Genomic DNA, 14568 nt, shown 5'->3' with positions numbered 1-14568 from the left:
GAGAGTGGGCATTTCCCCTAGAGTGTCTTTCTGAGGGCACTGACTGATGAATCTCTCGCCCCCATATAACGACGTTTAAACCCAACCCTACTTTGAGCCATACAAAGTTTGAAACAACACACCTAAACGGATGCAAAAAAAAAAAAAAAAAAAAAAATTCCAACTTTTTCCAAAAACTTGATCACTGTGATGATCTAAAAATTCAAACTGGTTCTTGTAAAGTCAACGGAACAGGTTTCCATTTTACTTTTTTTTTTGTCTCTAGTTTCCTGTGGCGAGTGACTTCAGTCATTTGTGTTATTTGGAAGAACTGTTGCAAGAAAGCTGCAACCCGCAATCTTCTCGTTATGCACAACAGCCATGTTTTAAACAGGAACAGTCTCAGAAACACTAGTGCATCCTTCTAGACGTCCTCTTTGGAACACAGTAATGTTATGATTACCTGCATTTAAAGCATATCTGCAGCTGCAAAGACACTGGTTAGCGTCTCCTTGAACGGGCTCTACTAGTAAAATAGTTGCTGGTTGTTAATAAGAGGCCAGTTCATGGTTTGTGTTAGCGATGTTGTAATAATGTTGTAATAAACAAATGAACTTCAGCACAGCCCACATCTAACTCTAAGCCAAACAACCACGATTTGCCGCCTGTTTGCAGTCACACTAATGTTAAGTGCGCTGAAAAAAAAGAGTAAGTAGACTTCCCTTTTACGTGGAATGATCTCTGCCATCTCAGCACAATGGTTTCTTTGCATTGCAGTGAATGAATAAACCTATCACTGAAACTGCAAAGGAATAGTCTCACATTGAGTAATGAGATGAGGTGAAACAAGGTAGCTGCATGCAGCAATATAAGTGTATCCACAATCTCTGTGTCATTGTTAAGCGCCTTCCTTCACGTGGCATTGGTGTCTAATCTAAAGCTAGTTCAACACACAGACAAGAAACTGGTCCTATAATCATGGGAGGCGTATGTACTAGCAGTTTATTAATATGACCTGAAATGCTTTTTGACTTTCATTTCTTAAAATTTCGAAAAAGCGGGTCACTTATGAAAAGGTATCAAAGCCAAACTAGCTGTGCCTTCGCCATTTCCTCTTCCTCTTGGCTGCCTTCAGCCACATCCAGTAGCACAGTTTCCAGCAGCACCTACCAAGCCTCAACCAATCCGGTATTGAAATCTCGTTTCAGATGATCCACATGCTTGATTCAGCAAAGATCTCACACCAAATGCCATTCCTGAAACAACCTCCCCTATTTATCCAGGCACTAGGAGTACACCAACTTGTGTGCACCCATAACTATACCTTCAAAATGACTCCTCACAGAAATAAGAGGCTTTTTGGTCACTTCCACCTCTTCCCATTTGACAATATATTGCACAACAAAATACTTGATCTTGTTCCAAGAAGCGGCGTTAATGTGTAATCTGGATAACAGTGCTGAGTAAAATGTGAAAGCTCTGAAGCAAGCATATCTGTTTCAGGTCAGGATTTACTCAGCAAATCTATGCACACTTCTCAGTGAACCGGTTCCTTTAAACAAGCCAAATGAGTCAAAACCATTTTGCATTTCTCTAATGACTTTATCAGTCTGATCAAGAATCAGTGGTTAACAGAGTATTGTACTATATCATACTTGTGAAGTCTAAACCGCACACAGACAAAGACATCTAGAATTTGCACAATTTCACAGAAATACTTTATATGATAATGTAGCCCAGAAAGCAACATAACTAACTGTGGTGTAACTGGATGACACAAAATACAGCAAATGGAATTTCTGCCCAAACATGGCCGAGCTGGGTTGTCAGGGACCATGCACCAAGGTTATTATCGTTAACGAAAACTAACGAAATAACGAAAACTAGAAGTGAAAAAACATTTTCGTTAACGGAAATAAAAATAAAAACAAAAAAAAGAAAACTAACTAAAACTGTAATGAGTGTTCACAAAACTAACTAAAATTAACTGAATTTATAGCAAAAATGTGTTTAGATTTCATTGATGTGTGCGTGTCATACAATAGAGTGAAAATGAAGTTTAGTTTCCAGATTTTTTTCTTGCTGTCTCATTATGCCAGCAGGTGGCAGTATGTTAGTCGAGTCGTCTGCGTCGCTGCTCCGTCCACGCGCAGAATCATGTCAGGAAAAGTCGGGAGAAAGCGCCAGAGTCCAATTTGGGATTACTTTGAATATGACTGTGTTTTGGATAAAGCAAGTGTCTTGTAGTGGAAAGAGACAAATTATGAGGGACATTTCTAAAGGGAAAAAAATCCCACAAACCTTAAAGTGCACTTGAAAAGCTCACACAAGAAGGCTAACCTAGCTTACCTTGAGAAGGTAAGGGAGCACACTCAACCCTCATCCCCAGAAAACAGAAGCCAACCCCAGGCAAGGCAGCGTGATGCATCCCGAGACAACAGGTCTGGAATATCTACATAACTGTGTGAGTCAATTGCCTTCAAAAAGTTTATCAATTCACTTGAACCAAAATTACGAACACCCGGTGCTGCAAGAGTTAATAGTCTCATTGGGGCCAAGATATACATTTTATAGTTGCCTGGTATCAATGGTTGTTCATCTGCCTTTATTTATTTATTTAAAGAACCCATAGGTGGGAATGTGAGTTGTCTGTCTCTGCGTGTTAGCCCTGCGACAGACAGGCGACCTGTGCAGGGTATGGTAGCTGGAATAGCAACATACCCAAGGATAAGCAGAAGAGAATGACTGATATGATGAAACTGGGATTTTGTTACACTTAATTATTGCAAACACAACTAAAACTATAACTGAAACTAATCAAAACTAAACTGAAACTAAGGATTTTCAAAAAAATAAAAACTAAACTAAACTAGCAAACAATTGGTAAAAACTAATTAAAACTGATATAAAATTGAAAATCTGAAGTCAAAACTAAATAAAAATAAAAACTAATGAAAATTGCAAAACTATTAAAACCCTGCCATGCACTCACTGCTGTTTTGCGGTGTCAATGTGAAAAGCAAACTTGTCAGAAAACAACAGACTGGATGGAGATTTTCAATTTAGACAAGTTAGACTCCTGTGTCTGATGCTGTTCAAACACCCTCTGTACACTAAAGCGATGGTCTCATGGCAGGTTGTGAGAGCAGACAGTAGAAGACAGATCACACACACTCAGAATTTCAGCTGGGAGCGCCTGTTGCTGCTGTAGTAAATGCCTCTGGTTTGACAGATAGATGGAGCCTGGGCCCGCTCTGTTTACTTCAGTGCAAATATCAGTAACGGAAAAGGCAAAAAAAAAGAAGAAGAAGAAAAGAAAAATCAGCCAGGGTATCAATATATTTACACAAAGTGAAACTTTATATGCAACAGACTCGCAGATGCATTTGAAAACCTTTTGACATTCCCCTCAATAGTCTAATTACTTTTTACCAGATCCAGCCTACCCGCCAGACAGTAGCCGCTGCGGAGCTACAAGCCTGAGAGGATAACAAGAGGAGCTAAACTTTTATATTTATTTATGGCGTTCTTAGTTATATCCAAATTGTGTTGTTTCAACAACAGCCTGTGGTTCAATACAGGCACAGCATTTTATTCATTTATTTAATCATTTTACAAAGACTGCAGAAAATGCCAGACAAGGTTGGCCTGTCACTTCTTTTTTCTTAACACTTGACTTTCCAGAAGGAGGGTTTGCAAGCAAACTTCAATGCCATTAGTAACTTTACTATTTATGCGTTACCATAGCGACCAGAGAGCATTATGGGGCAGAGAGGAGGATGTTACTCTCAATGTGGTTGGTGCATTTCAGGAGGACTCTGCTGATAAAAGTTACCAGCGGTCCCCAACCTTTATTGTGCCATGGACCGGTTACACAGTGAATTCACGTTTATTATTATATTTACAAATACCACAGTTTTTGTCTTGGTCGTATCATTTTATTTTGCTGTATTTATCCACGACACCTTAAAGGACCGGTCTGTGAAAATATTGTCTGACATTAAACCGGTCCATGGCCCAATACAGGTTGAGGAGCGCTGTTCAAAGACACAGCTACAAATAGCAGCTGAAATAGGGCTGTGCGATATGACCAAAATCTCATATCCCAATATAAGACATCTATCGTCCCGATAACGATATAAATCACAAAAATGTAACGTTTTCTGTAAATTCTGTGAATCTCGGGCAGCTCGACTTGCGGGAAGTGTTTCCAGCTGCGCGTCATGTACCTGGAGTCGAGTGTTTTAACAGATGCATGAAACGATACATTTTTAGACATAAGTTGTAACGGCCGCCGTTTTCTTTGTGAGTATTTATTACACGGCGTGCTGCGGGGAAAAGCCTGTTCTAACGTTTGAGTCTAAGGTTTATGTTTTAGCACCTGGCGGCTCTTTTTGACTTCTCATCCGTAAATAATCTGCTCTTTCACGTGATTCAGTGTATTTTGAAAAGTCTTGAGCTTTATTGTGAAAGGTTTATGTGGAACATAAACAAGCGGACACGCGATGGTGTTACCGTTGTTGTTGCTAATGACAACGCATAAAAACAGCCGCTTGTCCGTCCGTAGTGTGGTTATATTAAATATAAGAGAAAGAGAGAACTTTAAGAAATTAATATAGCCACTACAGTGTCCATCAAAACGATGAAAAAATATTGCTGTAAACAGTTTATTTTGCGACACCACGAAACAAACAATAGCGTAAAATGAAACGATAAACGTTTTTATATCGTCATCCGATATATATTGTTATATCGAACAGCCCTAAGCTGAAATACAGTTGTGCCATGATTTCTGCCGCTTTGTTCTTGGACTGTGGGCTTACTTGAGTTTTAAAGTAGAATGGGAGTCAGAGCCTTTAGCTTTCAGGCCCCTCTTCTGGTTCTGCTAGTGTGTCTTCCTGTTAAAAGGGAGTTTTTCCTTTCCACTGGCACCAAGTGCTTGCTCATTTTAGGTGGTCTGATGATTGGGGTTTTCTCTGTATTATTGTCAGGTCTTTACTTACAACATACAGCACCTTGAAGCAACTGTTACTGCTACAGACAGTTGTTGTATAACAAATGCATGCAGTGCTTCTCGAGGGTGTGGGTAGCATAGAGGCGCAGCGGTTAGCACAACAAAAAAGTACTGGGGTTGAGTCCAGCGGTCAGTTGAAGGTTGCACCGCATACATCTCAAAACCAATCGTTCTGTCTGTGAACACGACAGCTCAAAAGGTTTTGAATGAACTCTGATGCAACTTTGTAGCGGAGTCATGTTAGCAACCCAACAAAATTTAGCTTACAGCAACCGAGGTCTTCAAGGTCAACTTCATGATTTATTGGTGGGAAATTGACAAAAGGCCTTATAAATCAGAAGTGTGGTGTGGTATTGTCAACATATAGAGCGTGACCTCTGACCTCTCCTTCAAGGTCAAGGTGTGATCTGAAGGTCAAAGTGATAATAACGCTACATAGAGCTATATAAAACTATTCCTACTGCCATTGCTTGCATTGAGAGCATATAGAGAATGATATACGGGGATTCTACATATCACATTAACCTTTGAGCTCATTTTCAACGTTTCACATCTGCCAACTTCATCAAATATATAAAATGGGTTTCAACAGGCTAACAAAAGCCCTGCTCTGGTTTTTACTGCACTGCGAACTTCTTAAAGTGAATTTAAAGAAAAAACAACAACAAAGAAAATAAAATGAATACATACAAAATAAATACTGTTCCCTCAAAAATGAATACAGTCCAGAGAGTGAGTTGTCATGGTGAAGGTTTGCGCTCTTGAAGTGCTTCTTGCTGCGTTATAATTCACTCACCTCCAGCCAGCACAGAGTCCCACTGAGTTTTCTGATAGTCCACGGTGTTTCCACCTGCAGGGAAGAAGAGAGAAACTTGTCATCGGTGCAATAACAGACAGGAAACGCTACAAGTTCATCCACTGAAATAAAGTGAAAGCACCACAGCGAAGCAGATGCTCAGAGTTCTGTAAAGAGCAGGCTACGAGCCATTGGAAATAAAGTGGGGGGAGGAGGCTCCACATTATAATACCGAGTGGAATTAAAATATTCACCTATGACAGATTTTGTTTTCATAGCTGAGATTTAATTCAACATTAAGGCTGTATCAAATATTTACCACATGGTTTAACAAAGCAATCAGATTTGTTCCTCTCGCCTCGCTGCAGCAGCTACCTTTAGTGGAGTGACACAGGGAGACCTGGACTGAGCTTTAGGATCTGCTGGTAATCTCTTAAGGCTCTGAACAAAATGGAAGGCGGTCTAAAGGATGTGAGGATAGAGGGCTTTGTTATCCAAGGATAAGTGCTGCTCAGGAGGAGTTTCCTCTTCACACATATCTACACACACACTCACATTGTGTTCCCCCTCCGTCGAGCGCACTTCGTAGGTGTAAGCCAGCAGGATGTCCACGAGGCTTAGCCACGCTTGGTAACGAGACGCCTTGTCCAGCAGGTAGGAGCGGTTGGTGAATTTCCTCAGCTGCTCTTTCTCATCATCAGTGAACGGTACAGCTGCACGAGACCAAAGATTAGACAGTCAAAACACACGAAGCAGTCTAGTTTTTAATGCGCAGACAAAAAGAATCCAGCTGTGGGTGTGAGAAGAGGTCACAGTGGTTAGGCTCCTTCTCACAGGTAAGCTCCCTGCAACGCACTGTCAGTAAATGACTTTACAAACAGTCAACAGACACATCATTTAAGAAAGCTCCTCGGCCACAAGTCAAAGACGCAAATTAACGATTTTTCACATCAAATACATACTGAAACCAGCACGCATCGAGGTGAGGCACATAGTCTCACTGCAGGGATAAACAGCTTAATAAAAATAGGTTTAGTGCAGTAAGTCTTTAAGATTATGTCCACACTAAGCCGGATAAATATGAGCTGCGTGCCATTTTGCTAACCTCATGTTGTAGTCGTGTTGAACACACAAAAGAGAGCCTTTGAATTACAATGAGACGTGAGGTAGGGTTAAATATGGACAGATCTGTGACCAATCCTGATGCATTTTAAGAAAATAAAATACCTGCAAGAGCCCGTGGCTGTGTGCTCGTAATACTGTGAGTAAATCTCACACTACCGCACGTCCGTGATAGACATAACACGTCGCCGAAATACTGGAGATTACAGTCCAGCTGTGTGTGAGAATATGTCAATGAAAACTAAAACACCCGTCTTATTTATTCTTATTCAGATGATGCTGGATTAGATATCCATTTTTATTAACAAAAAAAAAAAAAATGATAGTCTTAACAAGCAGGAACCATTGTCCACCTCCTCAAATCCCAGAATCCACACAACAAAACGACTGCATCAAATGGATTTTCCTCTCCCTGTCTTACTACATCCACTGTGTCAGGGCAAGAAAAGTCATAGTCTTCTTACCGCAAACTGATATACAGTTATGTCTTGTTGCATAAACGCTGTGCGCACAATTATAAGGCAAGTAAGCATTTTGACTATATCATCAGTTTCAATGTGTAGTTTCCAAATCCTAACAATATGAACAGCAGTGGCTCGTGGTGTGAATTGGTCAGCTCTAGTTCATGTCCAAGACTGAAACCTTACCACCACTGACCAAGTTAAGTTAAAATATCAAGACTGCGCCAAGAAATATCTGAAGACAGATTTTTGTAAAGGGTTTTATGGACTGAAGAAATGAGAATCATTCTTGAAAGGCCAGATGAGTATCAGTAACAGGCACAGAGCTCCGCCAGATGCCAGCAAGGTGGAGGTAGGGTACTGGTACATCTTGGTGTCATTAAAATCGACCTTTTGGATTAAAGATCGCCTCAAAATCAGCTCGCAAACTACTGCCAGTTTTTAGAAGACACCGTCTTCAAGCAGGTGCAGGAAAAGATCTGAATCTGTCAGAGAGTGGTTTTTATGGAGGACAATGCTCCATCGCAAAAAGATGAAAGAATAATGACACAGTCCCCTGCCTCACCTCACCTAAAATCCTATCGAGAACTGACAGGCTTTATGAATGGAAGGCTGATGACTGGAAAAAAAAACAGAAAAAAAAGGGTTGCTATACTGGTCACAGATGTTGTTTTAAATGTTTATTTGTAAATTTAGAGTTTAGAGTCAACGCGGGCGTTCACACCAACCACGTTTTTCACAGTAAAATAACTATTTTACCTCAAGCACATGGCTAGACGCTGCTCTGGGTCGATCTCTTTCTCTCCGAACGCATTTCTCCACTTCCACAAATGTGGTCCCAACTCTACCAGCAAGAGCTCAGACTGACATCCTGAAATATGCACAAAAGCTTCGACTCCTGGATCAAACGGTGAAATTCTCCATGCTGCTGCTTTCTTGCGACAAATAAATGAATCCAGAATCTCCATTTCTTCCTTTTTTCCTTCAGAAACATCAGGACCAGCTCACGATGGCTTGATGTCGACTTCATTTTTTTCTCATGCGTTTTTTGAGGATACATTTTTCACAAAATTGCAATGCTATATGACAATTTCACATCCAACATATTCAAAATCTCATGTCCTTTTTTTGTGGAATGTAGTTGTAAAATGTAATTTAGTTGCACAATAATTCTAAACACCAATAACTGCCCAACATTCACGTACACACAGATATTCTCTACAAAAGCCAAAACTTTTACTGTCTTAAATAATCAGGTTTGACTTTATGTAACGTTTTGGATTGATCGTGAGCGCTGTAGTTGCTGATAATCAAATTAATCCCCCAAAATACGACATGCCTAATAATTGTGCACAGGTTATACAAGAGAAAAAGAATCTGTCATCTGTGACGGTGTCTTCGGATGAAACACAGACTGAAGGTTTGCACGCTGTTTTCTCACACACACATTTTGACTGTTGCCCAGTCCATGGCTGTGGTGCGATTGTTGATTAGACTCTGTGTTGAAGAGCAGAGGCAAAATAGGACAAATAGGCCCATATTAAATAAGCTAAATTAGCAGAGCTGATGTTATTAGTACTGTGCGCGTTTCAAAGCGGCTTTGCATTAAGAAAAATTGGAGCTCTGTAACATGAAAATATCTCCAAACCTCGGCTTCCTTTCTCTCTGCAAATTCGCTAACTGTTGTCTTTTGAAAGAGACATCTGCTTAATGGGGATCTGTGGCAAGCCTAATGGGGCGACACAAACCGACTTCAATCCCATTTTAAGCGATCTGCGATCATTCAGTATTGAAAGGCACGCTGAATGTCTGCGGCAACATGCTGTAACTCCAACTCCCCCCACCAAGCAGCTTATTAAACAGCTGAAAGCAATCCCTCTCTCTGCATGAGAAAAAGAGAGTCCCTGCTCCGAGCCCTTGGTGTGCAAGGTGTGTGCTGGCTGGAGCAAATGCACACACAAACACATTTGATATACACAGACACACACATACACACACAGACACACGCGCACAGGCAGCGCTTCAGAGTGATCTCCTTGGCTGCAGTGGGAACTTGGCTGTGCTGCGAAGGAGATTCCTGCTGCATTACGTCAGGTTTCAGCTCCCTGCAGACACTACCCGAGTCCCTCGTCAGTGTAGCTGCAGAGGGAGAGCTCAGACACAAAGATCTGCGTGCATGTGCGCTTTTAACGTAACGGTACAGGCACCGAGATAAGGGGAGAAGCTATAAATATGAAACACCAAAGTGACTCACTAGCTTAAGTAACAGCTATCTAAGTGAATGCGCATCTGTGTCGCTCAAACACATGCGTGCGTGCAAATGCAAGGATGCATGAGCACTTGAGGAAAAACAAAGCAGCCTCTCTCTCCTTCAGCACAGACCCAGCAGCTTCGTGCTGCTGATACATTTTCTATTAACTCCGCGTACCCGATTTACCCACCGCCACGTTCATTCATCTCCACTACGGAGCCAGTCGATTCTAGTGGGTATTAGCACACAGCCTATGAGGGCCTCTGCTGATTGCAAATTAATTTCTGACCTAAATCCTCCTGTTGGAACGGAAGCCTGGCTCGTCACTGCTCTCTACAGGTCCAGATGGCCGGATGGCATGGAGCAAATATGCCTGGTCAAAATACTGCTGAGGGCTGGAAAACGCTCAGAATCACACAAATGCTAGAGGTCAAAGTTTGACCGTGCATACGAGAGTCGGTTAATTTTGCGCACTCACACTGTGATGATGTCAAAGATCGAATCAAAGGGACATTTAATGATCAGTCTGTTCAGACGTGAGCAGTGTTGCGGCCTAAATCAGCAGAAGACCATCTAAGCTGGTCACAGGTCCGGTTTCTACATCCAGCCATAACAAAGACACAAAGAGTGTCAGGTAGAGAGAGAGGCCAAGCTGTCAGGAGCATTTAAGCTGGACCAGTGCGTTAATACAGGCCTCCAGTGGACAGCTGTGGCCTGTCAGCGCGCTGGCCCTGACACTGGAGAGCACAAAGGGGCCGGTTTTCTTGTTTTCTACTTCATTAGCACTTGGGTCCACATCCATCTGTCAGGTGACATATATATATCAGGCTTAGCAGAAGCGAGGGGAGGGGGGGGGGGGTGTCTAGTAAACCCAGATAGAGGAATTGGAGATCTCCGTTTGAAAAATATGGCAAACAGTTAAAATCATGAGCACGCTTTCAAGATTTGACGGCAAGCTGCTTAAATCTCCTGACTGACGCCATTCTTCACACTCGGCTGAGGCTAATGCTATTCAATCTGTCAATCAAGCCATTAAGTTTAATTTGGCCCATTTATCTACACCCAGGCTCCCGACTGAGCCACTCTGTCTTAGAATGCAGAATGAGGAGAGGGAGCCGGCGGAGCTACAGTGAACCGTAATGTTCGTCGGAGGCTAAACTCCAAGATGAGGCTAATGGCTTTTGCCGCGCTGACTGATGGCTGCTCGTCAGCGCTGGTAAAAGCACGGCCGGCAGCACTCCCTCCAGCAACGCTGCTATCTGTTTAATCTAAATCCTCCCTTAAGCGTACAACATCCATTCACTGCACACAGGCTGTAGCTGTGAGCCGCAGTGAAAGGTCTGGAATTAGCAGACTGTTAGGGAGGCTGGATGGCACAATTACACGGTCTCTCAGAGTGCTAGGGTTCACAAGCTATCACTCCCGTGGAAGTGGCTGAACAAAGAGAGGAAACCGGGACCCCTCCAGACAACAAGCAACTCTTCTCAAACCAAATTCATAGACTATTAATGTAAGCAGACGGGAAATTTTTAGAAAGGAGAAAAAAAATGATAGTTTAAATTAGTCAGCAGGCAGCAGACGGATGGAGAGATTAGGGAAAGTCCAAGTTCAATCCTTCATAATGACAAGTGTCTTTCCTGTTCAAGTGCCCCGCGGCAAGCTGAGGTCTGTCCTTCTGTTAGAAGGGCCCACTGCAGAGACTTGTGCGTCCTTTAGGATTTCATATACTGTCAGTGTCTGACAAGCTCAGCAGTAACACTCTTTTTCGCCCTGATTCAATCCGCAGAAGTACTGGGGAGACGATTTAAAATACAGCGAATGGGAAAATGATCAGTGAGAGGTTAAACTTATATAATAAACAATGCGCGATTGCTCTCTTTATTTTTGAAATGTCATGCCACCTCCTGGTAGCATTCAGTAATTACTTTGCTGCTGTTCTAATAGCTTGATGAATGATCCGCATTCAGGTCACAGAATGTGTGTGACATTGTTTTAAGTAATTGGACATAAAGGATGCAGACTGAGGGCGGTAAAGCATGCACTGCATATGTAAAAATGCAGATGTGAGTTGCTCACGTTTACCTTGCAAACACATTACAGCACACTAAACTACTACAAAACTTGGGTATCAGGTCTGAGTGTTTCTAGATCAGTGATGGAAAGTAACTGAAAACATTAACATGATACTTTCAGTACTTATTTAAAATGCACATGCAGGTTCAGTTTTAAAGTACTCAGATTTTACTATGCAGAGTATTTCAGTTTAATGTTTTTTTACCTTTCCACTCTACTACATCTCCTAGAGCAGGGGTCTCACACTGAGATTCAAACTCGTCTGTGACCTTTAGTCAACATACCTATGGTATCAGTTTCAAAGTCCTATTTCCTCGTTCTTGAGTTATCGCATTCACAAACTTATGCGTCCGCCCGCTCTGCAGGATGATGACGATACCCCATCAGCATCGTATGGCTGAGTGATAGAAACTGTTGAAACTCCACCTCTGTTCCTTGCCTTAAGATATCTCAAGTATTAAATATATAGTTAAACTTCCGTACAGTGACAAAACTGGGACTTTTACTGGTTTATTTTCCAACTTCGTTTCCTTTCACACCATGTAAAAATGAAATTTGTGACTTTGGACCAATCACAGAAAAATGTCCAATGTGGGCCAATCACAACAGATCTGCAGGATTTGTTAGTGGGATTATTGATCCTGATCCAACTAAAAACTCTGGTTTTGTCATATTTTACAATAAATCTAACATTAAAAAGACAGATGTAAACAAATCTGTGTTGCAGGACTTTCTCTACAGTAGACAAAAAACACTGTGTGTCATCCAGCTACAATCCTGAAACGCTGCTGACACATCTTTATGTATCAGTAAGAACATTTTAACATTTTCCATAACAGTATCATGCCATGTTCCCAAGAGCAAGTCATCTTTCTTTAATACTTTTAAGCACATTTAGTGAGTAATGCACTTGTTCCTTTACTTTCGTTTGATTCGAAGGCAGGAGATTTACTTGCTGACATGAGTACTTTGTCACCCAATGTTTCTTATTACAGCACGTTTATCTTATTAATTTATGTCTCCTTTTTAGAAACAGCCAAAGCAGAGACTTATCTCAACAACAGTAATTAAACAGATTTACATGATGACATAAACTCACCAGATTCGCCCTCTTGCTCTGAAGAAGGGCTCAGCTTTGTCCACCATGGCCTAAACTTCAGCAGCCCCTTTATCTCACCATCCTCAAACCAATCAGCCCTGCAATTACACGCAGCTATAACTGAGTAAAAACAGAAGAGGATTAAAGATGCTTTACCTGAGAGGTTTTTAGCCTTGTTAAACTTACAGGTAATGGTCAGTAGAGAAGGCTGATGCTTCTGCCTCCAGCCGAGCCTGCCTCCTCTCTGCTGCTGATGTTCCTTCTGGGTTCTTGATGTCGATCACGTCACTGAGCTCTTTCTGAAGAACATTTACAGCACGGGTGAGTTAAAGTCCAAATCTGTAACGCACCTTCATCTATCCATGGATCTTACCTGCAGTCGGGCAAATACTCCACACCTCTGATTGCCGAAGCCGTATTTCTGCAGGGCTCTCAGCTCTTCCTCAGACTTCTCCGTGTAAATCTCCTGCTCAACCTGCCAATCAAAGTCTTCTTCATCTTCGTCTTCATTATCTCCCACCCTTTCACTGCACTCTTTAGAAATGATAAAAAGCCACCACATTGTAGATTGTATGCCATCTTTTCCACCCGTGTGCACAAACTGAACACTGTCTGGACAAGCGAGGTAAGCAAATGAATAAATGACTTACCAGTACTCACTTCTTCCACCAATGGTTTGGCTGAACGGGAGCCCTTTGGGGCGAGGAGACTTGTTAGCATCTGAAGACCTTCGAAGTGCTCTCCCGGTGTCTCCTTAGGGACCCAAAGAGTGAAAAGACCTATAGCAACATAGCACGTGTAAGAGATCACATGTTTAATGTATTGTGTGTGTCTTTGTCATGAAATGTACTTGAAAATGAGGGCGGGAAGCAGCAATAACACGCCCCAGGAGCCAGAGGCAGACAGAAATAGATCTGAGAGGACTGCGCCATCCATGATGCAAGAGGACTGGAGACCTAAGACCACACATCTCTGCGATATCTGTGCACCCATCCCACCAGGAGAAGGAGGGAGGACCTAAAAGGGCGCCAAGAGGTGGAAGTCCCAGAGGCAATGTGCAGCCGACTCCATTAGGTGTGAACAGAGATCAGGGTCCAAGGGCTCCAGGTACCCAAGAACCACCCAATACCCAAAACACAAAGATGCACCTGCGCATACATTGACCTCATGACCCTCCTGGCAAGCAGAGACACCCCCCCCCCCAAGCATCTGGCAGAGTGTGTGAAAGGGGTAGGAAATACGTAGCTTGTTTCAGCTGCTTGAACCGCCGCTGTAGGAAAAAGCACCTACTGTGGGGTATGTACTTGTGAGCATGCCCACTGAGTAGGGCTCCACAGTCGCAACAAGCAGACTGTTTTTCCCACCCTGCAGTGGAAAGGCAGCCACTGCCCACACAGTCCAATGTCTCCATACTTTAGATCACAAGAAGTACACAACATCTAAACAGCCTCCAGCCAGACACAAAAACTGTTTTCCAACCGACACTACTCCCTACCCAGGCTGAGAGAGACTGTTCTGTACCTTAATTCAATGTTTTTTTAAGATTTTTCAAAACCTGCAGTTTCCTTTGGGGAAAAAAAAAAAATCATAATAAGGAATGATTAAAATTGTAGCTATGATTAGCTGACCTGCAAAGCTAGATAATTAGCATTCCTCAAATGAGTATTTACTTGCTTTCCTGCATTTCATAACATTTTAGACTGAGTGTGTGCGACTGCTGATGAGCCAAACAAAGCTGCTTTTAGACTTCACACTGCGCTGGGGTAACTTTTA

At 42.2% G+C, this 14568-nt stretch overlaps 2 protein-coding genes across 5 annotated transcripts in view; one reads left to right on the top strand and one right to left on the bottom strand.

Moving 5' to 3' along the window:
* The window catches only part of shq1 (SHQ1, H/ACA ribonucleoprotein assembly factor), a 44005-nt gene that overhangs the window by 23324 nt on the left and 6113 nt on the right, over nucleotides 1-14568 (bottom strand). For 3 of the 4 annotated variants that reach the window (XM_040002973.1, XM_040002972.1, XM_040002974.1), the window contains exons 4-10: nucleotides 13446-13574; nucleotides 13169-13329; nucleotides 12982-13094; nucleotides 12796-12893; nucleotides 6345-6502; nucleotides 6165-6251; nucleotides 5790-5843 (exon numbers count right to left, since the gene is read on the bottom strand). In XM_040002973.1, the coding sequence (XP_039858907.1) occupies nucleotides 5790-5843; nucleotides 6165-6251; nucleotides 6345-6502; nucleotides 12796-12893; nucleotides 12982-13094; nucleotides 13169-13329; nucleotides 13446-13574 (800 nt within the window). The remainder of the gene's footprint in view (nucleotides 1-5789; nucleotides 5844-6164; nucleotides 6252-6344; nucleotides 6503-12795; nucleotides 12894-12981; nucleotides 13095-13168; nucleotides 13330-13445; nucleotides 13575-14568) is intronic. The other variant, XM_040002975.1, reaches the window with a different exon arrangement.
* The window catches only part of gxylt2 (glucoside xylosyltransferase 2), a 31765-nt gene continuing 22359 nt past the window's right edge, over nucleotides 5163-14568 (top strand). Inside the window, exon 1 of the mRNA XM_040002977.1 lies at nucleotides 5163-5338. Coding sequence (XP_039858911.1) covers nucleotides 5289-5338 — 50 coding nt within the window. The 5' untranslated portion in view covers nucleotides 5163-5288. The remainder of the gene's footprint in view (nucleotides 5339-14568) is intronic.

Source organism: Simochromis diagramma, unplaced genomic scaffold (assembly GCF_900408965.1).
Source record: "Simochromis diagramma unplaced genomic scaffold, fSimDia1.1 OVJJ01000646.1, whole genome shotgun sequence".
Classification (NCBI taxonomy): Eukaryota; Metazoa; Chordata; class Actinopteri; order Cichliformes; family Cichlidae; genus Simochromis; species Simochromis diagramma.
The sequence above is the reverse complement of the archived record's forward strand: the minus strand, read 5'-3'. Positions and strand labels throughout refer to the sequence as shown.